At 42.7% G+C, this 26980-nt stretch overlaps 1 protein-coding gene across 1 annotated transcript in view; it reads left to right on the top strand.

The window, feature by feature from the left end:
- Nucleotides 1-1408: 1408 nt before the first annotated feature.
- The window catches only part of slc22a23 (solute carrier family 22 member 23), a 28727-nt gene continuing 3155 nt past the window's right edge, over nucleotides 1409-26980 (top strand). The window contains exons 1-9 of the mRNA XM_030433523.1: nucleotides 1409-1837; nucleotides 3789-3892; nucleotides 6807-6961; nucleotides 19789-19975; nucleotides 20232-20359; nucleotides 21379-21481; nucleotides 21705-21931; nucleotides 25485-25517; nucleotides 25720-25843. Coding sequence (XP_030289383.1) covers nucleotides 1409-1837; nucleotides 3789-3892; nucleotides 6807-6961; nucleotides 19789-19975; nucleotides 20232-20359; nucleotides 21379-21481; nucleotides 21705-21931; nucleotides 25485-25517; nucleotides 25720-25843 — 1490 coding nt within the window. The remainder of the gene's footprint in view (nucleotides 1838-3788; nucleotides 3893-6806; nucleotides 6962-19788; nucleotides 19976-20231; nucleotides 20360-21378; nucleotides 21482-21704; nucleotides 21932-25484; nucleotides 25518-25719; nucleotides 25844-26980) is intronic.

Below are 26980 nucleotides of genomic sequence, written 5' to 3'. Positions count from 1 at the left end.
CACACACACACACACACACCCACACACACACACACACTGTTTTGGCTGCAGGCTTCTTCTCCACTGCAGGGAGAAAATCTATCACTCACTTGAATCTCAAGGTCACTCACACTCAGTCATTTGGGAGCAGCTGCAGCCACATCACCGCCTACAACAATATCTGTCTGCAGACATCTGAATCTCACTCCTTTGCACCGCTGCACCTCAGACGACTCAGCAGTGAGAGCTATAGTATATTAACTGTCCTGTAATTATGCTATAAATCTAATTAATGGAGACAAACCGGTACAAGAACGCGTATCCTGATCGTTTGATGCCCCCTCGTGGGTGACAGGCAACACACCATCCCGAAAAAAAAAAACCCTTACATCCTCCTATTGTCTCCTCAAACCAGAAACTCATACTGCCTATTTATATGACGGTTATGAAAAAAAATCACATGACGCAAAACAGCCTCCGTGGGATGATCAGCATCGCCACACACTACCTTTAAAAACCTGCATCGACATCTCCACTACATCGTTTCATCATACATCAAAATCAGTCGATGGAAAACGTGAATGATTACAAAATAACAAGCTTGATTTTCAGTGGAGAGGACATAGGCTGCACAAAGGGGATCATTGTTGCCTGCAGATGCCCGTCAGTGGTGCATCGTCCTTTGAAGGCTCTCCAATCGCAGCGCATAGCGCGACCGAGCGAGGGCGGAGCTTGGTCTCCCCCATCCCCGCTCCGAGCCCCGCATTGGCACCGTGTCCCATTGACTAGACGGCGACAAACCGAGCAGCACATTCCACCCCGTCTCTGAACTCAGCTCCATCACAGTGGACAGGTGATGACTGGGAGCTCAGATATTCTGGATGTGAGGAGCTAAGTGATGCGCACCTCCAGGAGGTCACGGTCTGGACAGGTATGAGACCTGTGGCGCACATGGATGAAGGAGCAGCAGATGTTTGCTGAATCCCAGTGTGGATGTAGCTCCGTATTTCACTTGTACACCACCAGAAGGCCTGGCCCACTTGAGCTCCACATGGATGGATCCCGCTGTCGGAGCTGTACTCATGGAATACAAAGCCCATGCTGGTGAGCATGCCTGCCTGTCCGAGCCCTCTCCTCTCCGGGAGCCTCTCCTCCTGACACAGCCTCTCCACTCGGACATCCCCTGGTCACTTCCAGTCCCCTCGCCATGAGGACGACCGCACGGTGATTCAGTGCCTCTGCACGCCTGCACGGAGCGCAGACCCTCATTTTTTGGATCGTGCTTTTGTTGGCTACACACAGGATTTATCTGCGCTCTGGGCTTTCTTTGTGTCACAGAGCTTAACGCAGAGTGCGCGGACGGCAACAGAGCGGGGGCTTTGCTTCACCCGCTGTTGCGCCCAGCTGCTCTCTTTGTGGCCCGGCCGTGATGGCAGCCGGCCGGCCGGAGGCGCAGGACCACCCGCCAGAGAACGGCTTCACCCCGCTGGAGAACCCGGTGCCCCGGCTGCTGCCGCACATCGACGGCTCGGTTCTGCCGTCTCTGGGGGGCTTTGGGAAACATCAGAAGCAGCTCGTGGTCCTGACCTGGATACCGGCATTGTTCATCGGCTTTAGCCAGTTTTCGGATTATTTCCTTCTGGCTCAGCCCAATGGCACGTGCGTGCAACCCCTCTCGAACCACAGTAACTGGACCTCGGCGTCTCCGCCGGTCACCGTCACCGGCGGCGCGCCCGCGCTGCTGCTCAACGGCAGCGGCACCGGGGAGGGATACGGCGACAACATTGGTCTGCTGTGCGCCTGCAAGGAGTGGAGGCTGGAGCTGCAGACGGGACTTAGTCAGAATGTGGTTACCAAGGTAACGAGTGAGCACCAGATAGACCCACAGTGTTATCCCTATGTTCACCTTCATCACCATCATCATCCTCACCACCCTGTGTCTGTATCATCGCTGCCAGGCTCAGTTTGGAGCAGAGCAGAGCCCCATACACAAGAACAAACACAGCTGATTGACAAGTTACCCACTGACCTCAATATGAGAGGACGTGCGTGCGTGCGTGTGTGTGTGTCATCCAGTGAGTGGAGCTATGCTGTAGGATGCAGCATGCGTGCTTTTTTTAATCTTTGCATGGAGGATTTTTTTGCGTTTAACCTGCGTTGTGGGGGCGTTCTTGTGCTGTGGGGACATTCTGATTGGTCCTCACAACTTCAAAGGTCTTTCTGAAGATTGGGACTTAGTTTTAATGTTAAGCTGAAGATTAGGTTTGGCTAGGGCTAGAGTAAGGGAAAGGATTTCAGTTCTGATGGTCAATGTTAGGTAAGGAGTTAAGGTCCATTTAACACAAAAAACTTATGCAAGGTTGAATTACCACCTGAACAAAGTGGGCAACTGTCCCAGAGCTGGACGGATGCACCAATAAACTCTTTCCCTCCTGATGCTGATTTCAATATCTCACACTGATGTATCTACAGATACTGATCCTGAGTGGCTCATGGTTACTACATTGTGTCTCCTGTTGTGTCTTAGTAAATGTAACTAATAGAGGAAATGCTGTAATTTTCAATGCGGAATCTGCAATATTTAATGTCTGGCTGATATCGTGATCTGTTTAACGTGGATCGGTGTGTCCTTGCCCAGAACTCCAAGGGCTGTGAAAGCTCAAGATTTGCTTTGTGGTAACCCATCTGTGCTCACTTAACTCTGGGAATATCTCACATTAAAGGAAGAGTTCACCCAAAAATGAAAATTCAGTCCTTCTGTACTTGCCTCCATGGTGATGGTTAGTCAGATGAAGTCCACAGAACATTTCTGGAGCTTCACAGTAAAACATTATTTCAGTTTTAAAGTAAACCTGAGCCTAGCAAAGAAAATCTGTACATAATGTGGACAGTCCAGAATTGAAAACACTTTATTTACGCCCTTGACCCCTAGAAGGTTAATCCTGCCATACCCTTGTGTGAAATATGAAACTTTAATAAATAAATTTACTTAGAGTCTAATGTAGACAGTAAAATATTAAAATTGTGTCGACATTTCATTATCCATCAACCAGCTCAGGCATGTGTGCATGAATGATATCTATTTTTCTCAGATAACTTTGCTGCTGATAGTACATAAATAAGAAACCCGCACTGACTGGATTCTCCACATCACTGCCGTCCATTTCACAACCAAAACCATAAGTCATAACCGATAATCACCTCCTCCTATCCTCTCCTCTGCGCAGTCGGAGGCACAGCGGGGAGCTCTGTAAATCATGTTTTAACACCAACACTAACTTTCACACACAGCTGAATCGCTCTGCCGGGCCCTCGGAGACACTTTCAGGGTCGTGCACAAACACAGAGTACACGTCGTGCTTCCACATGTGTCCTTGGCTGAGTTTCAGATGCTGAGAGCTGCAGCAGCGGTGTGTGCACTGACCCATGGGCTTAGAGGAAAGAGTGGAAAGCTATCGATTTCAGTTATTATAGACACGCGCCCACATACACACACACGCTGCTCTCTCTCTCTCTCTCTCTCTCTCACACATACACACACACACTTGCATTTTCTCTTTTTTCCCACAAGATGCACATTTGAATATTTCAATAGCGCTTGTAGCATGTTTGCACACTCATCAACCTTCATGAATTATCGAAACAGTGAGTCAGAGTTTGACAGACTTGTGATGGGAGAAGCCCACATTTCTTGTTGTTTCTGTGGAGCTCTCATATTATATCTGCTCAGCTGCTGATGTTTAATTCCCTTTCATTTTGTTGTGGGTGGTTTTCTCTGAAAAGTTGACTGGTTTTCCTCTCTCTTTCAGTGGAACCTGGTGTGTGACTCAGCCTGGAAGGTGCACATTGCCAAGTTCTCTTTGCTGGTGGGCTCCATATTTGGCTACCTAGTGATGGGTGTCATGGCTGACTGGTAAGCTGCCACTTTCATGTTTGTTTTGTGCCTTTACACAGCTTGTCGGTTAACCCTACATGATCCATTCATCTAAATTACAAAAAGACTCACTTCTACTAAGAACCATGCAGATAGTTTTGGTTTTATTTTTAGGTATTTGTCACAAAGACTTCTACCTCTGATCGACAACAACGGCGGTGAAGGGAGTTTTGTTTATGTGCTTAAAACCTCTAAAATTATAGTTAAACAAGACTAACAGCTTACAACCATGCTGGTGAGTACTGGTGAGCTATACAATGATTCGTCCTTTTATTGATCAGTAGTGTGAAAGAAAAAGAGTCGCCAACTTTGGATGTAGACATGGATTTATTCGTCCATACAAAGTCTTATTGAGATTTCCTCTAGGGACCATGAATATCCATGCCAAATTTCACAGCGATCAACCAGAGCTGAAAAATCTAATATCAACGTTAAAATTTACATGAAAGAGCAATTCCTGAAGGAGACACCAAACGTAGCTGCAAACACTGGTTGAAGTGATTGTGGCTCGCTAGGAACTGGCGAACTGCTAGCTTACATAAATAGCCACCTTTAAAGGCGCCATATGTAAGAATGTGGCCAAAAACGGTTACTACACTCAAATTCAAAATAGTGCGGCGAGTCGTATCCGCCTCCCCCTCCACCCCCTCCCCTCCAGACTCGAGGTTGCCAGAGCGGACACAAAATTCTGTTCTCTCAGTAAAGATCAAGATGTATGATTATTTATGGTAATGTTAGCTGTTGACTAGGGATGGACATATCAGATGGAATAACGTTATGCATGATATTTGACAGAACCGTCCTTCATTTTTGCCTCCCCTTTTATAATGTTATATAGTTTATGGCGATATACATGCAAAGACCTAAAGAGGACTCGAATTTGGCTAAGTATCAAATGTAAGATTTCGTATTGTCCAGCAGCTGCTGGCAAATGCGCCGACAGTGGCTGGACATTGAATGGACATCGAGTGGACAGCGGCTGGACATCGACTGGACAGCAGCATGCTGGAGACCGGATGCCCGTACCAGGACAGTGCTAATGCTGCTAGCGTTAGCTGTGCTGCTAACGTTTGTTTCTATGATCGAAATGAATAACGTTATTACTCGACAGTTCAAAGTATTCGAAATGTCCATCCCCGTCAAGCTATGATGCTAACTTAGTTAGCCAAGCTTAACTTACCTGTCTAGGAGAAGAGTAGCAAATTCTGCATCCGTTTTCAAATCGCTCTCAGCTTTCAACTGTCTCCACCGTTCAAATGCATCTCCTTTATAGACCCTCGCTTTGCCTCGAATTTTATCTTGGCGTTTTATGTGATTCATAACGAGGTCTTTTAGATTTCGTTGCCCCCGCCATTGTAGCTCAGTCGTAACTGGCAACCTGTGGTTGCTCGGCAGCTGAGACTCTACTGACTACAATGATTTGTAGACGGCGGTGGGTGGCGCCACATGCCAAAACATGATTTCAAAACATCATCATGATTTGCGGTCTGCAAAAGATTTTTTTTAATGCGAATATTTCGGCTGTACTGTTGTTGTTGGTGAGTTCAGTATGTTATATGAACATTATTCCTGAGTCTCTGTGACATATTAGGATGATTTTACAGCCAGTTGCTTTAGATTTCTTACATATTGTACCTTTAATTCAATGCAGAGAAAAATTAAGACTGGTGACGATTATGAATGCTCTCTTATTGTATTCAGTGAGAGGATTTAAGAAATGTCTGACATATACTGTGTTTGAACACGTAATGAATCTGAAAAATGTGCCACTGCAGAGGGCTGTAGGGCACAAGTGCTTTAATTGTGTGCTATTAATACAAATTAAATTACGTAGTTGTGATTAAAGTGATGTATTGGGAGGGAACAATCATATATTTCCAAGGATGGGAGGATGTCCCTTATGTCGTCCCTTTGACTTGCGCCTTCGCAATCTACCTGATATTTGTTGACAAATTTCAATTTCTGTCTGCACCGGCAGACTGCTCGGCTGACGAACACTGTCATCCCAAGAACTGGTAAAGTTTCTTCCCAGAAACAATGGGCTTCATGCAAGAACATTTTCATTCTTCTCTCAAATCTGTCTTTCTCTGCGAGGCTCTTTCATACAAGTGCTTCAAGTTCACCCAACTCTCCTAACAGGACAAAGCTGTAGTAAATCATTCATTTCAGCCTGATGAATTCCATCTGTTCAAGTAGAGGTGCACGTTCCCTAGATATGCTGATTAGCATCATCAGTGCCCCTAAAATTGAAACGTGAGGCCGCCTGTTGCCTTCAGTGTGTAGGCAAGAACCCATGTATGAGAAAATTGGGGAAATCAAGATATCACACCGAAGACACTCTTTGCAAATCACTATGGTTCTGATCAGACCCTATGTCCTGATTAAGCTGGCTTATCCAAAGACTTTATTGTCAACTGGGGCAATTTCTTCAGTAGAAGATGGTTACAATAAAATCAGACCAGGAGATTGCTATCAGACAGAAATCTTGCAATTAAATGATTGCAAACATTAGAAACCAAATCTTCCTGCATGGCTCAGTGGGAGAATATGTTCATTTGTAATTGTGTGAACTGACCCTTTAAGCCTGTGAAATTCATTGAGATCTGCAGCCTGTGAGCCACCTGAGCTGCTTCGTGGGAAAAAAAGTCCCAGCATTGTGTTTGGGATCAGTATCTATGGAAACAATGTAAAGAAATGTGCAGGCCGGCGAGGCCTCAGCTCTGACCTGACCCAATGACCTACTGACCCCCCTGAAACCAGGAAGTCCAGAGAGTCTAAAGGGAATAATGACGGGAACGATCTCTTTAAGCTGACTGCACAAAAGCTTCACAGTTTGTGACAGTTATTAAACACTTTGCTCCGTCTTTCTCTTCTGCTCCTCTCCGTCTCTAAGGTTTGGTCGACACCCAGTGTTGATCCTCTCCGTGCTTCTCATGCTGGTGTTCGGTCTGAGTGTTGCCTTCTCTGTAAACGTCACCATGTTCAGCACCTTGCGCTTCTTTGAGGGTTTCTGCTTGGCGGGCCTCGCTCTCTCCCTCTACGTTCTCAGTAAGTATCTGCATCCACTTCTTCGTCCCTTTCTGCTTTCCAGCTCCTGTGTGTCCTCATTTATCATCTTTCCTTTATTCTATTTATCCCTGCAAACTGACCGGAAATCTAAATCTCACATTTCTATATTTTGGCTTTGAATACTCTCATCTTACTGTCTCTAATGAGATTGTAAATTTGGGGGTGAGGGGTACTCTCTATCATCTTCTGCTTCTTAAAAAGTTTAAGTTTATGTTTATTTTATATCATTTATTGCTCCAGATAGGGCTGGGCAATTTGGGCTTACAATAAAACAATGATGTTTTCAGGCTATGTATATATCTATATTCTGAAATCTCCTCAAAAACACTTCATAATTACAAACAAAATCAAATATCATATTGTTGACCATATACCTCAACATTGATACATAGAAACAATATTGTAGGAATGACCACTGGTACTTCAAACTCAAAACTACAAAGAATTACTACAAAATATTGGTCAAAAAATGACTTTGAAATCATGATGAATGAATGAAATCATGATGAATGAATGAAATCATTTAACTGTAGTGCAGCCTTTCAAACCAGGAAAAGACACAGACATTATTGTCATCAGGCATTACAGCTAATATTTTGAAATGATGACACAGGAGTTGATGATTGATTTATATAGAACTGCAAAGTGAACGTGAAAAATGTGCGTTGTCTGTCCAGTCCAATGAAAATTGCTTATCTGATGTATATGCCAATAAAGTTCTGTAGCTTCTGGGTTTACTTCCTAGTTATGCAGCACACTGGATTTTCTGCCTCCAAAAACTCATATTAGAGAGTCAAATCTGACCCTGTTCACAGTTCGAGCTGTCCCGACAACAGTTTTACAGACAACTGTTTGACAAGGGGGCTCTATGAGGCCCATACTGTTAGGGGCCATTGGGCAAAATTGGAAGCTTGGCAGAGTGGCATCGTTGTATTCAGGTCTAAATAATACGTTCATGGTGTTGATGGATATTATGAATATGGGAGAACCCAACAGTTAAATTATGTATCGCACGAGCTGACTTGCAGGTGAAACCTCTTCGGAGCTGCAGTTAACCAACAAACAAAATTGTTTAAGTAAGTATGGGTTTCACTACTGATTTGATTATAGATGCCCATTTCCTCTTAATTGATTGATTAGGTTCCAAATTACAGTATGTTCAGGCTTATTTAAGAATTTAACATTATCTGGTCTAATTCTTACTGGTTGTGGTGCTGAGACTGAGCAGTTGTGTTTGTTAAAGAACATTTTCCATCTAAAATATATTCCTTCATGCCTCCTCTGCAGCCTTGCAGAACAGCCTGTGGCCACGGTGTTCTTAATGACACCAAACTGGCTGACAGCACTTTCATTTCTCCTGATAAGGCCCTCGCCCCACACTGCATTTCCCACTGTCCCCTCTCCCTGCTGCCGTCTCCCACTTGCTCACCCGCTGCAGGCCTCCTCTCTCTCCTTCAGTGGCAGTAGCAGATTAGTCATACATTATGCGTGAGACAAGGGCGGACTTTGAGCTCAGCCGCTGGGGTGGGTTTTGTCCCTCTCAGCGGGGGTTCCTGATAAATATATGCTGAACCGCTTCTGAAAACAAACAAACAAAATGGACGCCTCCAAGCCGTCTGGCGAGAGACTCTTTAGTTTTAGAGTTGAGTTTAATCTGTGATGTATACAAACCAACATGAATATGAATTCATTTGGTTTACTTTTTAAAAAAATGTTTTTTTAATTCAATTCAATTTCAAATAACATTTGTTTGTTTGATGCTGAATCCTTAATGTATTTCTTTAATGTATTTCTTAATGCGCTGGGCTAAAAGTTGTCAACTTTTTTTTATGGCTTTATTGATAGTACAGCTGAAGAGGGTGACAGGAAACAGGGAGAGAGAGAGAGGGAGTGACACGCAGCAAAGGGACTCAGGCCGGGAGTTGAACCTAGGTCCACTGTAGAGCCTCAGCACATGGGACGCCCGCTCTACCAACTGAGCTAAACCATGCCCCACAGTTGTCAACTTTTAGCCCACTGTCAGAAAGAGTACCGAAAAATACAGTTGCATTACTGAAATATTACTAAATTAACTAAGTAGATGCAATTAGTTAGGAACTGAACTCCTCCCAGATAGGTAAAACTCCCAATTTTTTTACCTATCCATTTTACCCTGAACTCCCAATAATTCACATCTCAGGGTAGAAAGTAGCAATGGTAAATATTCCAAAAAGGCAAGCACCAAATCCATTACAATATTTGCCGAATGCTTACACACATGTTGCAGACTTTGGCTCACTGTGTCATAGCTTAACACACAGGCCGAGTAAGACACAGCACGTGGAGATAAACTCCTAACTTATACGGCAAGACGAAACTCTTGAAAGAAAACCTAACAATCCCATTTCAAAACTGTTTTTAGCATCAAAACATTAAACACATGCACCTTTGAATTATTCTTTCCTAGCAGCAACAACACACAGACGTGCTTTATGCAAAACACAGCTGTATTCAGTACTTTGGATGGTTTTTGACTTTTTTGTGAAAGATTGATCCACTACAGTTGATCTAGACACATAAAAACAAAATGGAAACGCTTCAGAATTTTTTTTAGTTTTTCAGGATTTTGCAGATGTAAAAAAAAAACAAAACACAAAGACATGGTACAACTAGAACGTTTTACAAAACACAGTGTTACAAGGGAATGATTGGAAGACATTTAGGCTATGGATCCTGTCTCCTGTTGGCATTTGGCCACATCACCTCATCCACATCACAGGCAATGTCCTCCCTTGCCAAGCAATGGGGGAAATATTGCCTTGCATGCCGTATCCAACCCTGTATGGACCTCACCTCAATGTCGCTGCATGCCTCTTCCATAGCTTGTAGAAGAGGCACGCGGGCATGTGGCGGACGATCATAAACTTTCCAGCGCCATGCTGAAAAGAACTCCTCAATTGGACAAAAATGGGGTGTATGGTGGCAAGTTGAGTGTAATACAGTTTTTGCCAAATGCTTACACACATGATGCAGTCTTACTTGACCTGTGTGTTAAGTTATGACACAGTGAGCCAAAGTCTGCAACATGTGTGTAAGCATTCGGCAAAAACTGTAACACACAAGTCGAGTAAGACACAGCACATAGGGATAAATTCCGAACTTATACGGCAAAATGAAACTCTTGAAACAAAACCTAACAATCCCATTTCAAAACTGTTTTAGCACCAAAACGTTAAATACATGCACCTTTGAATTTCTCTTTCCTAGCAGCAACAACACACAGATGTGCTTTATGAAAACACAGCTGTATTCAGTACTTTGGATGGTTTTTGACTTTAAAAGTCTCATACAGATTTTTTTTTGTGAAAGATTGATCCACTACAGTTGATCTAGACACATGAAAACAAAATGGAAACACTTCAGATTTTTTTTTAGTTTTTCAGGTTTTTGCAAAAGTAAAAAAACAAACAAAAAACACACTCTCTACAACACTCTACAAAACTTAGTGTTGTAAGGGAATGATTGGAAGACATTTAGGCTATGGATCCTGTCTCCTGTTGGCATTTGGCCACATCACCTCATCCACATAACAGGCAATATCTTCCCTTGCCAAGCAACAGGAGAAATATCTCCTTGCATGTCCTCTTCCTCGTCCTGCTGCTGCTCTTACTCGCCCTCTTCCTCTTTCTGCCTCCATGTTTCCAAAGTTGGCACAAAGGAGCTGAGCTCACATCAGGTGTATTTGTAGTTGTATGGCTTAGACTGATTGGTCTACAATTAGATTTTAAATGTTTTCATGTGTGTGAGTCTGTGTGCTTCACCAATTTTAGTTGTGTTTTGTATTTTAAATAGATGTGTTTTCCCAATGATTGCATGAGATTTCCTTATTGAACAATGTGTAGTGTTTTGCAAGAAGTGTGTTGGAGAATTTCAAACACAGTGCAAAGCAAGGTTGTGATGCTTTGGGCATAGCAACCACTTTTAGTGTTTAAGCATTAGGCAAAAACTGTAATGGTCATCCGTACTGTGTTACTTATAGGGGAGAGTGGCCAGGCCAAAAAATGATCGCAATCAAGAGTCACAATCGAAATCCTGACCTTTTTTTCTCAATTTTAAAAATTCCCTGTAGACTATAACAAGACCTTGAATTTCTCCATTTGCCCGACTAAAACACAAAAGATAGTTGGAAAAGATAGTCAAAACTGTATCTTGGCTAACTGATCTTGTTATTGATGGATTCTTTACACATAGTTTGCTCATTTATATCACACACACACACACACACACACACACACACACACACACACACACACACACACACATCGGACTTGTCCTACTGTTACATCTGTTAGTCAAACACAAATACCTGTAACAGAAGGCAGTTTTTCTACTTTCCTTGATTGTGTGCTCACTAATGGGATACGTAACCCTGTATGTGTGTGTGTGTGTGTGTGTGTGTGTGTGTGTCTGTGTCTGTGTCTGTGTGTGTGTGTGTGTGTGTGTGTGTGTGTGTGTGTGTGTGTGTGTCTGTGTCTGTGTCTGTGTGTCTGTGTCTGTGTGTGTGTGTGTGTGGTGTGTCTTTGCTGTGAGGATGACAGAACAGATTGTATGCATGCACTTTGAAGTGCAACAAAAACTGAGTTTGTATGTGGTGCATTAGTGATGTGAGGTGTGTGTTGTTGGTGTGAGGTGTGTATTAGTGTGAGGTGTGTGTTGTTTGTGTGTTGGTTGTGTGATGTGTACATGAATACAGTAGGAGGAGCGGTTGGCCTGCTGCCACAGAATGTCTCTCTTTGAAGTAAACTCACATTATGCCAGCAGATAATAGACACTGCCATAACATTAACAGTAAAAGCATGTAGAATATCAGCACACAGTGAATGGTGGAGATGCTTGAAGCCCCCAGTAAACACATCCTCAAAGGCTGACTACATATTGTACTAACACATGAGCTGTGGGTAAATGTAACCCAGTTTTAACAGATGCAGATTGAAATTTCCCATCACTTTACCTTGTTTCTGCTTTTACTGTTTGCCAGTGGAGGTACATCAGTCAGCCTGCAGGACAGAAACAGGCAGTCAGTCAGGATTTTGGCAGTGACACTTTGTCTCGTGTGGCTCTGTAGTCCAGTAACGGACTAAAATGAAAAGAAATGATGTTCTGACCTCCAGCTTTAAATTAAAGGTATTCACATACATACTGACTAAACACTGGACCCATAGCTCCTTTTTAACAGTGTTGCTGGACAACTGACAAATGTTTATGTATCATATTTGCCGAATTTACAGGAAGCCCTTAATAATTAAGAATTTGTTTTTTTTTTAGACAACAGCTCACAAAATTGTGGCACAATATTAGTGACAGTGACATGACTGTGTTCATGGGAATGTTAATAAAATCAGAGTGTATGAATGGTGTGAACCCGCCTATGTAGGCACTTCTAATGCCTCCTCTAAATGAAATGAAACAGACAGCGCTTTTGACCTCAGTCTATGACCACACCTTATTTTAAGCCCAACATGCCCAGGGGCGCACAGGTAGGCACAAGTACATTTGCTATTTACTCAACGTGGGCGTCGGTCTGACACCAACAATGACACTGGCGCTGTGGACTGCCTTGTGTTGAGTGTTCTTTTTCTTCCTCTTCCTCTTCTTCCTCTTCTTCCTCTTCTTCTTCCACCTACATTGAGTAATGTAGTAGTATCAGTATCAGAATCAGAATACTTTATTAATCCCCGGGGGGAAATTGATTTTGTTCCAGATGCTCCGTGCTAAGTAGAATGTATAGAAATACAGCATGAATGGAAACAAGAGATAAAGAGAAACAAGATAAAGACAGAAATAAAAGCGGCTCTGTCCCTTCTTGTAGAGGACTTCAGTGTTTTTGGTCCAGTCCAGATTATTGATTGATGAACACCCCAAGATATTTGTAGCGTTCAACGATGTCCACGTTATGCCCCTGGATGGAAACTGGGGTCACCGGTGTCCTGGTTCTCCTCAGATCCACCACCAGCTCTTTGGTTTTTGTTGTGTTGAGCTGCAGGTGGTTCAGCTCACACCATGTAATACAGTTGTCCACCACAGCCCTGTAATCAGCCTCCTCACCCTTGCTGATACATCCAACAACAGCAGAGTCATCAGAAAACTTCTGAAGATGGCAAGACTCTGTCTGGTAGCTGAAGTCTGTGGTGTAAAGGGTGAAGAGGAAAGGAGAGAGGACAGTCCCTTGTGGGGCCCTGGTGTTGCTGACCACTGCATCTGACACACATGCTGCAAGCGCGCGTACTGTGGTTGGCCAATGAGCTAATCCACAATCCAGGACACAAAGGTGGGATCCACCAGCATCGCCGTAGTACTAGTCTGAAGTGTGGCCAAGGACACATTTGTATACACACTGCTAAAAGAATGTGGTCACATGGGGCCCAGACCAGGTCTGAACATGGTCTGAATGATCAGATCTCAAATGTGTCCTCCCTGGTCTTGGGGTTGTTGACCTGTGCCTAAAGCTGTCCACTTTTTCAGGTCTGTACTTGAGTCATTTTCCCGCGTGCTTGTTTCTGGGTTTTTGCCTTCCATCTGGTCTTCAGCAGGTGAAACACATCATTGAACTGAGGTCATGTGACAGACTTGGCATGTTGTGTTCGGCCTGAACAGACCTTGGCTGCTTTGTTTGTATGTTAAGCATCATTATCCTGCTGCACTGTGCTAAAATTAGGGCACTTGTGTATACAGGGCCAGATGTTTGCACCCATTATGAATGTAAACAGCCTCAAATTAAAGCTGTAAGCCAGCACATTAACACCGGAGTAATTGTTTCATTTCAAATCAAACGTGCAGAAAGACAGAGCCAACACCACCAAAACACATCAGTGTCCTGAAACTGTTCTGTGATGCAGAATAAACAGACGTTTTATTGCAGAGAAGCAAATCAGAAAACTGTGCATTTAGCACATATATATTGTACCACTACATGTGTAAATGCTGTGGCTGCACTGTTCCATTTGTGTTGTCGTGCTCATCTCCCCACAGAAAGGCTCCTTCTGCCTGCCTTCTCTTTCCCTCCTTCGCCCTCTGACGCTGTAAAAGCCGCGCAGAATTTCTATTTCTGAATCCAGCAGCTCTCTTGGCCTTTCCATTTTCACTCCATGCGTCCCTCGGCTCTCCTCTGCCCCATTCATCCCGTCCCATCCTCCTCCTCCTCCTCCTCTCTCTCTCTCTCTACCATTTTATTACTACCAGCCTGCTCAGCCTCACTTTCTCATTTTCTCGAGGCTCATTTGAAATCTCTCATCGTTCGGTTATCTCTCTGCAGCACGCAGGGCATAATAAACTCCACTGGAGCTGCCAGTAGAGGCTTTAGTTTGCTCTGCTAATGTAAGTGTGTTGATGTGTGTGTGTTTTGTGCATATTTGGTTGTTGCACCGATCCTGCACAGGGTTTATTAGTTTGTAATTTAGCAGCTACCTCGGGGCCGTCCTCTGGGAGCTGTAAGCAAAGAGCTGCTGTCTCCTCATTTCTTTTGCTCATTTTTTTTTTCTCCACATTTGCGAAACAATGTCCTGTATGTAATTCCATTGTGTTATCGTGGCTGTCTATTATCCAAACTCATCTGAGAAATATGTTAATACAAGTGTTGTTTAGATAAGAATGTTTTTAAAGACAAATCTTTAGGGATTACTTCACTGAAAATCTGTCTTTAAAGTATTAAATGCACACCCGCTGTTGGTTTGAAGGCTGCTCCTTCACAGCAGTCAGCTTTAAAGCAGTCACAAAGGCAACTCAAAGTCATTGCAAAAAACTACATCACACAGCCATGGGAACTTTCCAAACTACTGCTGCATGAGAATCGAGAATCTGACGGAATCATACGCCTCAGTGTTTATCAGTTCCTTTATGGACGGCATGTTTTTACTGACAACTGCACATTGATCAAATCAACAATGGGTTTGTTATCAATACAATCTTATCAGTTCCCATACTGCTGCATCATCACTCGCTTCTCTGCCATTGATCTGTAAACTAAATATGTCCCTAACAACATGGCTACGTTTCATTGTTCCTGCTGTTTTGCACATGACAGTCTCACATTTTGACACATTTTATTATTGCATTTCATGGCGTATGACAGCCAAAAGTTCAGTTTCTGAAGTGCTGCACTTGGTATCGCTCTTCTTATATCAGTGCAGCCTGGCAGGGTAGGAACACGGGATGCTAATGTTAGCCTAAGCATTGCTAGAGGCCAGGGTCTTGAAGTGTTGTCCTGTTTCCATTGTAGCTCTGTTCTGAGGGACTTTATTTGAGACTTAACTGTCAATTAAAATGTTCAAGTCTCGAGTTTTGAAATCCAGACAGATAAAAGACCGAAAAAGACCGAAAAGAGTTGCAATTTACTTGGAATTATCTCATAAGATTGGTGACTTAAGGTGGCTCAGTTGACTTGGAATTCCCCTCAAGGACTTGAGAGTCTTTCAGACACATGAACTTGAACTTGCTGCCAAAGAGAGACTTGAGACCAGCTCTGGGTTGGAACAAACAACAGTACAGGAGTGGATTATACTGCAGGAAAGTTTCTATAGATGTTTTGGTGAGTATATCCCAAAAAACTGTGTCAACATTTGAATATTTGTACATACTGCGAGTCCCAGCTGACTGGAGCTGCTGCAGCAAGCTACATAAGAATTCAGAGCCTCTTTTCAAGACCTGCAGGGAGTCAGCATTCGGTCCTCAAAAGATTTTCAGCGAATCAGGTTTATGTGGACCCGAAGTAATTAGGCTGCAGTTCCTTTTTACAAGGTTAATGTCTCTGCCTCCTCCTCTCTGTCACTGCTCCTGAGAGACGTGTACGTGATGACAAAGACAAACAGCAAACTGTGGATAAATGTGTGTGTGTGTGTATGAACTGGGGGGATGGCTGCTGCTGACTCAGCTGGGGAGACGGACTGTCCTGTCATGCTGTGCCCTTGTCAAACCTTCAGTTTCCCATCCCTGCATTTCTAAACAGGCTTTCATCTAAAGCAGCAACGGAATACCATTTTCATTATTAATATATTTTTTTTAGTCTATAAAAACCCCATGTGACATCACTTCCTTGTTTTGTGTCACAAACATTTACTATTTCATATAAGGTAAAAATCAATATGGTAATTTTTTTACCATAATTATAAGGTAAAAAAATCTCAACGTAAACTCCATGGATGAAGTGCAACAAATGATCGCTTTATCCTGTGTAGTGAATCATAGTTTAGGCTTAGGAAACAAGAGCACTTGGCGAGGTTTAGGAAGTCGTGGTTTGGGTTGAAACATATTATTCCCCAATGTTGAACACGTCTTATAAAGGATAACTTCTCCCATTGTGTTTTTTCCTGACTCGCAAAGCTGTGACATTACAAAAGCATGTCTCTCGGCTGAGTCACAGCAAGAAGTTATGACTCGATAATCGCCTTACACAGTGACCATCTTAACAGCCACGTTGCCTGAATCAGCACTGAACACTTCTGACACATCTTGACTTACAGCTCCACAGCCCATGTGAGCAGCAAGTAATCTAGTCATTTTGAAGCTCACCTAATTTTTCTGTCACTCGCTCGTTTCTCTGCAGAAATATACGGTGAAAAAGATCTGTTGATAGGCACTGACATCACACTGGTGTTTCATGCTGTATGACAAAAATGTATATGTCGGGTGAAGAGCATTTATTTTTCCAGTGCACTCTCGCTCTCTCTGAAGGGACTAATGATCATTGATGGCCATTATCAAAGTCAGACTGTGTGTGGGAGACAGGGCTGGCAGTAGCAGCACAGCAGCAGCAACATCGTCTATATGAACACACACACACACACACACACACACAGACACTTGCAAACACTATAAATGACTTATACAATTATTGATTATGAAAAAGGTCGGCGACGGGTCAGTACATTGACCCATCAGTTCAGCACCGCATCCCTCCCTCTCCCTCAAATCTCTCCACCCTCTCCATACATCCACATCACACACACTCACACGCACACACACAGTCTGTGGTTCTCACTCTGAACTCATGCTGTTAGCAAGCCAATTGTCTCCCTGCTCTGTTCTCCTGCCCCAGGCAAGGTTAGCACGGGAGCAGCAGGCAGCAGAAAGTGTGTGTGTGGTGGTGCTGTCTGCCATTGTCATCACAGATTACTTTGGACATTAGATCAGCGGCTTTTTGTTGCCCTGCCTTTGTTTTAAGCCTTCCTTTCTTCCATTATAGTTTTTGTTTTCCATACCCTCTGCAACTGTTCACTTTCAGATGGAAAGACAGTGGAGAAGCTGGTTGGTGAAAAGAGGAGGGGGAGGAGGAGGGAGAGGAAGGGGGTAAGAAGGGTGGGTAGAGGTGGGGGATGGTGGCTTTACAAAGGGTGAGAGAGCCACTTGAGCCCTGATGAGCGAGAGGGAAGAGTGGGCAGGAGGGGGCGAGGGAGGATCAGCCCACAGGGGGGGCAGTGAGATAATCAGCACAAGGAGAACTCTCCTCCAGCTGGAACAAAAGGTCCCTGCCAGTGTGTGTTTGTGTGTGTGTGTGTGTTGACATCCCAGCAGAGTCGATGGGATCATAAACCTCCGGAGAGTTGGGGAGTGCTTTTTGTTTTGCGTGGTAGGTTTAGGGATGCATTACCTTTGCCAAGGTACAGATGATTTCTCTAGTCTGTGTGCGCGTGTGTGTGTATGTGTGTGTGCATGTGTGAGATCCATGCCGGTTGGCTGCAGGGGTACCACAGAGACACAGTGCTGTGTTTGTCAGAACAGACAGACGGGGAGCCAGCAGTCGTGCAGTAACGAAATACAGTACTGTTAAACAAACACTGAACCTAAACTGGCAATAAACAAGAGACTTGCTTTTATTTATCCTTGTAAAGTGTTGAAATGTTGATTGCAGAACTTAATGGACAGAATAGACACCTTCGACGTTCAGATTAGTTCCCTTAAACCTAGCGTTCACTATGCGATTTTGTCACCGGGGAAGAAATCTCCTAGGAAAATGAAGCTTGACTGGTGATCCAGTCTGGCTGGCAGCACTGGCAGCACTGCTCTCAGGGCTCATTAGAGACTAAATGAATGAATAAACCCACATTTTGTCCTGTGTTGTTGCTGCTACTCTGACAAAAAAACTGAAACGATCCGGTTGTCTTTGCGATCGGGGTGCCAACAATAACCCCACTTGGAAAAGCTGGGAGGGAGTTGTCCGTTTAATGAGAAGAGAAAGATCTTCACTGACTGAATTTTATCTGCCTAAACAAACTTAATGAACAAACTCTCTTTGTTTTCATGACTGAATAAACAAAGTAAACAAACCGACCTTAAAGGGAAACACAATTTATATAGTTTCACTTTGTTTATATGTGGCAGACCCTGCCACCTTTATAGCTTCAAACTGTGTTCTAGTGACCTTATTTGGCTTTGAGTTACCCCTTTCTGTTTATTTGATCAATTGTTAGACAATAATATAGATAACTGAAGCTTTAAATGATCATTTAGATTTGTTCAAATTGGGAATTTCAAGGGAAAGCAAAGAAAAAACTGTGTCACTATAACTCAAACGCCCATCGCAGTCAACAAACCGAGTTCCTTGGGCGATTATGACCGCCCATATTTTGTGCAGCGCACAGATTTTATGTGCAATCATCATTACTGACATTTCAGGTGCATTCAATTTCAGATTTATCCCAAACAAAATGATTTACGACCACCCATGTTTGTCATTGTAACAAACCAGAATTGTCCTATAATTGTAATTGTCAGTGTGAGACTTTTTTAGATTGTTGATTCATACTGTTACCCTAGCAGAAAGTCTAAACTCTTTTTATGCTGATAGCTGACAGATGGACAGAATCTGTATTTCTGCCCTTGATGCACAAAGACAGGCTGAAGACAGGTTATGGATTACAGGTCACTGTAATTTTCCTCATCTGCTTTGGTTCCTGCAGGGAGGGCTTTTGGAGACATTAGCTCTAAAACTGTCCGTCTGGGGCTGCAGAGAGCAGAGATGAAGGGATTTCCAGTAATACCTTGATTTTCCCTTTCTAAGCCCTCCTGCCTTGTGCTCTCACCGAATCATTTTCCTCTCTTTCTCTTATCTTAACATCTTTATGATCTCTTTTTTTGTTTTTCTTTTCTCTCCTCCACCTTTCTTCATGAGTCTCTCTGCCTCCCTCTTTATTATCATTCCTCTGGTGATTCCACTGGCAAAGAAAGAAAGGGACTTCTCCGTGTCCTTTGGGGGGAAAGTAATTTGTATTCTGCCCCTCTCTTCCTACTTTCTCCTCTCCCCCTTGTTCGCTTTTCTCCCCCTTTATTACTTCTTCTCCATAATAAGAAGTGACGCTACATGAGGCCAAGTTAGTGAGTCCCCAACCCCCCTCCTCCCCCTCACCCACCCAGAATGGTCACCTTCAGAAAGACCTTGCCATATGGGCCAGGCCATCTGGACTGTACCATGTTACAGGCAGAATGGGAGCTCAGTCGGAGGGAAATTAAGGGACGGTTACAGCTGAACCCTTTTAAAAGCTTTGACATGCAGTCCATCCGAAGTTCATAAAGAGGTCTGGTGTTAAACTAGTGTGTTCTCAGGGGGAGAATCAGTAATAAGAGTCCCTAAAAATTCAGAAGGAAATTCAACACTAAACAAATACACATTAAACTCAGTGCACAGGCAGTTTAAGATGGTAATCACATCACAAAGACACATCCACACACATACAACCTATAAATAATTTACATGTCTCCACTGGAGCACCAACAATGCATGAATATGTGAAACTAAATCGCCCTCCTTCTCTCCTCTCTCTGTCTCTTTATTTTAGGGATCGAGCTTTGTTTGCCAGGCTGGCGCTTCTCCATGACCATGGTGGCCAGTTTTCTGACGGTGGGCGGGCAGCTACTCATGCCAGGGGTGGCCGCTCTGTGCCGCAATTGGCCGGACCGCGATGACTGGCAAGTCCTGCAGATCGTCATAATCAGCCCTTTCGTTCTGATGCTGCCCTACGTCTGGTGAGTCCCACCCTCTGAGGAATTCCGTAGCAGGGGGGCCGATTCTTCTCGTGCTGAGCCAGGCGATGGCTTGTACAGTACACACTGCACTACACAGTACTGAGAACACTCTGCTTCTACCAGTGAACAATACTCTCTTTCTCTTTCTGTTTGACTTCTTTCCCCCTTGTGTTTCTTCTTCTTGCTTTCATAACATATTCTGTTCTCATCCTTCTTTTTCCGCTGCCTCCATATCCTTCTCGCTCTGTCACTGCAGGATTTTTCCCGAGTCGCTGCGCTGGTTGCTGGCCACCCAGCACTACAGGCGGTCCAAACCCATGATGCTGTGCATCGCCAGGAAGAACCAGGTTGACATGACAACCGAGCCGAGCGGAGTTCTCACAGGTGATGACATTCAAAAAGATGAATATGATCCAAAATCCATCTCTTTCTTTTGCTTTACTCATATCATTATGCAAATTATTTTAATTCATCTCTTCATGTTATGTTGCAGCTGTTTCTTGGTGTGTGATGAAATTAACATGCAACGAACACAGAGACACTCACTCACATACAAAGACTCCTATTCATGTAGCAAACATGTTAAAGTAGCAGCATTCCCCATCTCTTTATGATGAAATGCATTTGCAATCAGACGAACACATACATACTCCTTTAGATCTTCTCAACGTAAGATCAGTGAAGTCCCTAATGATTACTAACATTTGAGTTAAATCTGTCAGTTGCTGGGGTGCCCATTAACTCAGAGCTGGTAGAGCGGGTGTCCCGTGTACACAGGCTCTGCAACATCCCAGGGTTTGAGTCTGATCTGGCCCTTTGCTGCATATCACCCCCTCTCTCTCTCTCTCACCCTGTTTCCTGTCATCTCTGAAGCTGTCCTATCAATAAAGCTATAAAATGGCTCTGTCAAAAAAAAATCTGTCAGTTGCTGATGTAATTCATCATTTTATTATGAAGTGGTAAAAAAATCCTCACATTGATTGTTTATATACATCAGCAGAGCAACACCCCAAAATATAACATTTACAATAAAACTAGCCAGAGTAAATTACTACAAATAAAATATAATTAACTTTTAACGATTAATGAATGATCAAAAAGTTGATAATTGACTGTCTTTCAGTCCTTATAGAAGCGACATGTGATTTTCCTCACTCACAGCGCTCCTCTCTCTGCCACCAACACCTCTTCCTCCCCTGTCTTGGTGACTGATTCATTGTTTCTGCCTTTCCCAGTGGCCAAGCAGACAGATAGATGATAAGAGTGGGCAAAGGGATGTGCTACATCTATCACAAGTCCCCACAGCACGTAGCTTGTCTGCGCTAAAGGTCCCTTAGCGGCTGGTCTCTCATTACCTTCTGAAAGGAAAGGTCTCAAGGTGTGCGTTTCATGTTTCCTACCAGAACTGGAGCAGGAGCTGCACAAGAAACCCCAGAGGACCTGCATTGTCAAGATGATGAGCACCAGGAACCTGTGGAAAAACATTGTGGTGCTGTGTGTCAACTCGTAAGTGTGTCGTGTTTGTGGCCGGGCTTGCACGGTTCCTTGTCTAATCAAAGCCAACATCCGTTGTGTTGAGAGAGCATGAATTACACATGAGCTCGTCCCCCAAGGTGAAATGAAGTCAAGTATGTGAGTGTAAAGCTCACTCGCCACGTGGAAGACGCATGTCTCAGGTGCCACCTCGCTGTCCACCTTCTTATTGTCTCTTTGTGTGTTGTTTGTGCAGGCTGACAGGTTATGGGATCCACCACTGCTTCGCTCGCAGTATGATGGACCCGGAGGCCCAGCCCACCGCTTTGTGCCATGCGGATTATTACACTATGGCTGGCATCGCCGTTGCAACCTGCCTGGCGCTTTGCCCCGCGGTGGGCTTGATGGGTCGGCGTGGAGGGCTGCTCACCTTCATGATCATAACGGCGCTGGCATCGCTACTTCAGCTGGGCTTACTCAACTGTAAGTAACACAAAACTTATTGGGTCTTTGATTTCAGACAAATACTGCTCTCATTTAACCCTTTGATGCATAACATATGCACACCCCTTCTAATGCACGACATGGGTCAAAAATGACTCGCATTCATTTCCCAGGTTATTTCATGCTGGCTGAGTTTTTCTTTGTTCTATCTTTTGAAATTAATTCTTTGTATGATTTAATATTCCAAGTATTCTTTAAATATCATGTTTTTGATTACCACTAATCATTTTTTCCATTTTTCCTTTCATACTTTATGCACAAAAATTGTTTTTATAATACTAAATCAAATTTACACACATGGGTCAAAAATGACCCATTCATCCAAGTGTGATTTATAATTAAAAGACTTACTATACTATAATAATAATAATAATAATAATTTGTTTCAAGTAATTACTTTATCAGTGAGTGGGGCGAAACACCTATTTACTTACTTACTGTACTTAATATTTGCAACATTGTCATTTTGTAACACATACATATACTGTCAGGTTTTGGGGGTGGTGAAGTGGGTGGACCCAAATGCAGAGACCATAGGCCGAGACAGTTTGAACAAAGTATTGGTTATATAAACAAAAAAAAGAGTACAGGAAAAAAAGGGGAGGGATGAGGAGAACACTGATTGGTGGGTAGGACACTAGGAGGCAGGGATCAACAAACGATACAACAAGACACAGGTGTGGCACAAAAGGACAGGTGTGAGCAAAGACAAAGACAGGAAGTAAACATGAAACAGAACACAAGAGAACAACTACTACAAAATAAAACAGGAACTAAATAACACAACCATGACACATACCTCTGATAACAGATAACACTGAACTGTAAACTGGTGAAATGTGACCTAACAAAATAAAATACAACTTAACACATAACTAGAGCGAGAATTGCCACCTGGGCCTGGGCAGCTCCTCAGGATATTATGGCCTCTTGTTCTGCCATGAGTGGGGGGATTCTAGTAAGACCCGTTTTTACTCAGTCTACTGGACTGAGTCTGAGTTTCCTCCTCTGAGGTCTCATCAGACGAGTCATCTTTATCATCAGAGGAGTCTTCATGTTGGAGAGCTGGATCCCCAGACACACCCACAACTCCAGCTTGACCCTGTGGCAAATATTCTGGGTCATCATCATCAGAATTTTTCCGACTCAGATTCAGAACAAACTGCCTCTACATCATGAATTCAGTTGTTCTGTCATTAGTTTCAGTCAGGAGCCTTTTCTTGCAATTTTTAGCTTTTCAGAGTGAAAGATGCATGTTTTTCTCCCTTTGAGACAGATTAAGTAATATTTCACTCCAAACTACTTTTTCAAGTTAGATTCCACTCAAAGTGTAACTTTATCTAATTGTAGCATTGCAAACATGATTTCAGTTGTTCTATCCTTAGTTTCAGTCAGAAGTCTTTCTTGTCAATTTGAGGTTTTCAGAGCGATTGGAGCCCGTTTCTGCCACTTACAGTGCAGTAAGCTGTATTTGAATGAGAACTGCTTTTTCAAGCGATTTCGACTCAAAGTGTCTGAAATTCATCTAGTTAGCTGGACTAACTACAATAGTAACTAACTATGGTAGAATTAGCTAAATAAAATAGAATATGTCAACAGCTCGCTAACTAGCTCATAGTAATTACTTTTAACTTTCTGTCAAGTAATGTACTCACTCTCAAGGTAAACATGTTATGTACAGTTATCTTTCAGAGTTGTCATCAAATATTTGCAAAGGTAATGTTAGAACAATTGAAAAATATTGACAATACTTACAAAGGGAGCAAATGTCACAAGCACAGTTGACACCAAATGATATAGCAAATTTATGTGGGTCATTTCTGACCCATGTGTGTGAAGTTGATGTAGAAATACAAATGCTGTGCTTGTTCATAAAGTAAGAAAGAAAAAAGGAAAATTATGATTTGTGCGAAACAAAAACAAGATATTTACTGCATACTTGGAATAATAAATGATAAAATAATTTTTTTTTCAAAGACATATCATAGAAACACTCAGCAATAGATGAAATAGCATAGAAAATGAATATGGGTCATTTTTTACCCATGTTGTGCATTAGAGGGGTATTGATACAAAAGGGGTTTTTATTCAAAAAGTAAGAAAGTATAATAAAATAAAGATGTATGATGATCAAAAACAAGCTAATTGAGGAATACCTTGAATACTGAATGATGAAAGTGATTCATTGCAAAGATATAGAGAATAAAAACTGTTGTGCATCAAAGGGTTGTTGATCACTGATTTAACACCTGAAAGGTCTGAATGGCATATTCTATTAGCTGTAGCTAGCTAGCTAAATAACGCTAATTATGGTAGTTGTTGGAAAACCCCGCAAGGATCTTCATTACAGACATAATGCTATTTAGAGCTGAAAAATAATATTTGGTTATTTGTAATGTTAAACTACATTACACTAACTAAGATTTTTCTGTTGCAAATTATAGAAGAAGCTAAGGACTGAGCCTTCTCATCCTCTCTGTTGAGAGATGCACATGAGCTGTTCCAAGGGAGCACTCTCACACATGGCGGCAGGTGTAGATGTGTATGAGCTGAAATGCAAAGCATTTTGAACATTATTTTCATTGTGATATGCATAAACCTTTTCAGCTGTTCTTGACTGCTCTTGGTACTCTGAAAAATGGTATAATCCAACCGTGCTCTGAATTTAGCGGAGCAGACCAAATGCATGCTTATAATAATTTGTTGTATTTCAAACAATATCTCTTTTACAAGAGAAATATTTATTGCATGAGGAAAAGCAAGTGAGTTTACAACATATCTGAGGCCTCTTGCGGGACAGAGCTGCTGAAGTTATCCTATACGCTAACATAACATTAGCGTCATCCAGACATGTCTCTCAGTAGAGTGTCTGTCCAGAACTTGGGTTTCTCTAATAGAACACCACCAAATAATTCCCTCACCACATGTCATGCTATCTGTTGGCCTCGGAAGCAATGCGAGGTAACAAGCTATATGACAACACAAGCACCTCATTTCCATCCATCCATAACACTTTTGCTTTTGAGTATTTTTATTTTGAGAAAGCAATAAAAAAAAAGAACCTCCAGACTGTTTACACGATGAATTTTAATTATCATTCCTACTTGTGTCATGTGCAATTCATTTATTTGGCGCGTTGAGAATACTTCAAAGCTTTGACAGACCTGCTTTGCATAGTTACGGTTGCTAAGCTATTATTGCACAACTGCTGTCGCGGGATAGGTTTATCGAGAGTTCAAGTCAGAAAAATCAGTTCTGAAAGTTATGAAAAACAGAAGGTTGAGATTCAACAGTAGATAGTCTTCCTGTCCTTGCGGCAGACTACAGTCTAAGAGCAGCTCTGGCTCATTCTCCCTTTTTTTGACCTACATATGCAGAACAGAAGTCATTATTTCAGACTGTGCAGAGTCCTCCTGAAGGCTTTTCTTATTCAGCTTGTTTTGAGTCAGCACTGTGCTGCTGCTGCTGCCCTTTGTGCTTACTAATGGCATGTTCTCTTTTCCACTCTCCAATGCTCGCTAATGGGATCCAGTGATTGGGAAGTACAGCCTTCGCCATGACACAGGTGATTTGAAATATATAGTGATTTGTTAAAATTCGACTTTTGACATTTATATTCTGTATTGTAGTCTAATTTTAAAGTCCCTGTCTCAATATAAGCATTCTAAGGTATGCCCCCCATGTTAATATCGAATACGGTGTTGTCAGTTGTTTCTTGTTGGATGTGTTTTTGGTTTACTTATGTTTTCTTGTCCTCCCCCGCACAGTTCTGCGGGACTCTCTGAACAGGAAATTCTCAGTGGCGTTCTCCATCATCGGCATGTTCTCCTCTCATGCAGTCAGCATACTCAGCATATTCTTTTGTGCTGAAATCACTCCGACTGTCATCAGGTGAGCCTGGATGGTCATAAACACATCATGAAACTTGTCTTCAGCCTTTTCATTACACCCATAAAAACAATAGCTGAGGAAGCACAATCGGCGTCCTTCAGGCCGTGCCATAAATCACTTTGGAAATGTAAAGTTTGCACACCACAGTGAGCTACAAACGTCCACAACTGAACTAAAATGTGATTAATATTTATTACAAAAGGAATAACGAGTGAGTAATCGATTTCAGACATAGGCCTACTCTGTGTCCCAATGTTGTACTACATTATAAGTACTAATTTTAGGTACTAATTTTAAGTTGTTTAAAGTATTTGGTTTGTGAAACTTACACACAGAGTTTCCATTGTAGTTAGGGAAAAAAAACCAAACATTTTTATTTACCCTTAAAGCAACATAATAGAAAACTGGCATTTTGTGTGATTTGGCGCCCCCCACAGTTTCTGAGTTTCATAAATACAAATCCTAGCTCTGTAACAATTTGGGAGCATGTTCTCAAAAACATACCTGCTTATCATTGCATTCAGTTCAGTCTGTGTCAAGTTTTTGTGAAGCTGGAGCAGATAAATCCAGCTGTAGCTGCTCGGACAGCTCCGTGTCCTTCTTTGTTAGCAGAGCTCACGTTAGCCACACCTGGCCTGCTGTCATCATCAACAGTGTCAACAACGGTGTTTTTGGCCACTAGTTTTATAGAAGCGTGTGCCGTTGAGAGATGATTCATTTCATTAGAGTTGCTTACAACGGACGTAGAGAAAAGAAATTAAAGTCGTGTCTGTACTTCCACTTTGAAAACATTAACTTTCCCTCCGGACTCACCATTGCTGCAGCTGACCTCTGCTAGTTAGTGTGTGCGAAGCTGCTGTGTGCATGTGTGGTTTGTGTTTAAACCGAACGCTGCTTCTGATTGGCTTACGAACTCTCACTCTACCTTAGAGAGCCAATCACCATCACTTATGCAGTTGTCCCGCCCCTCCCTCCTCCCTCGCCAAACTAAAAAAAAAAAGTAAAACAGCTCTGCAGGTGGCTGAAAGCTGAGTCGGATGACAACAGCTTCAATGAGCAGCTTCAGTTTGTAACGCGCCACATTTAATAGTCAGTAACGGTAACGGCGTTGTAATGGTGGAAATAGTAATTAGTTAG

The sequence above is a fragment of the Sparus aurata genome, chromosome 11 (genome assembly GCF_900880675.1).
Source record: "Sparus aurata chromosome 11, fSpaAur1.1, whole genome shotgun sequence".
Taxonomy (NCBI): Eukaryota; Metazoa; Chordata; class Actinopteri; order Spariformes; family Sparidae; genus Sparus; species Sparus aurata.
The sequence above is the reverse complement of the archived record's forward strand: the minus strand, read 5'-3'. Positions and strand labels throughout refer to the sequence as shown.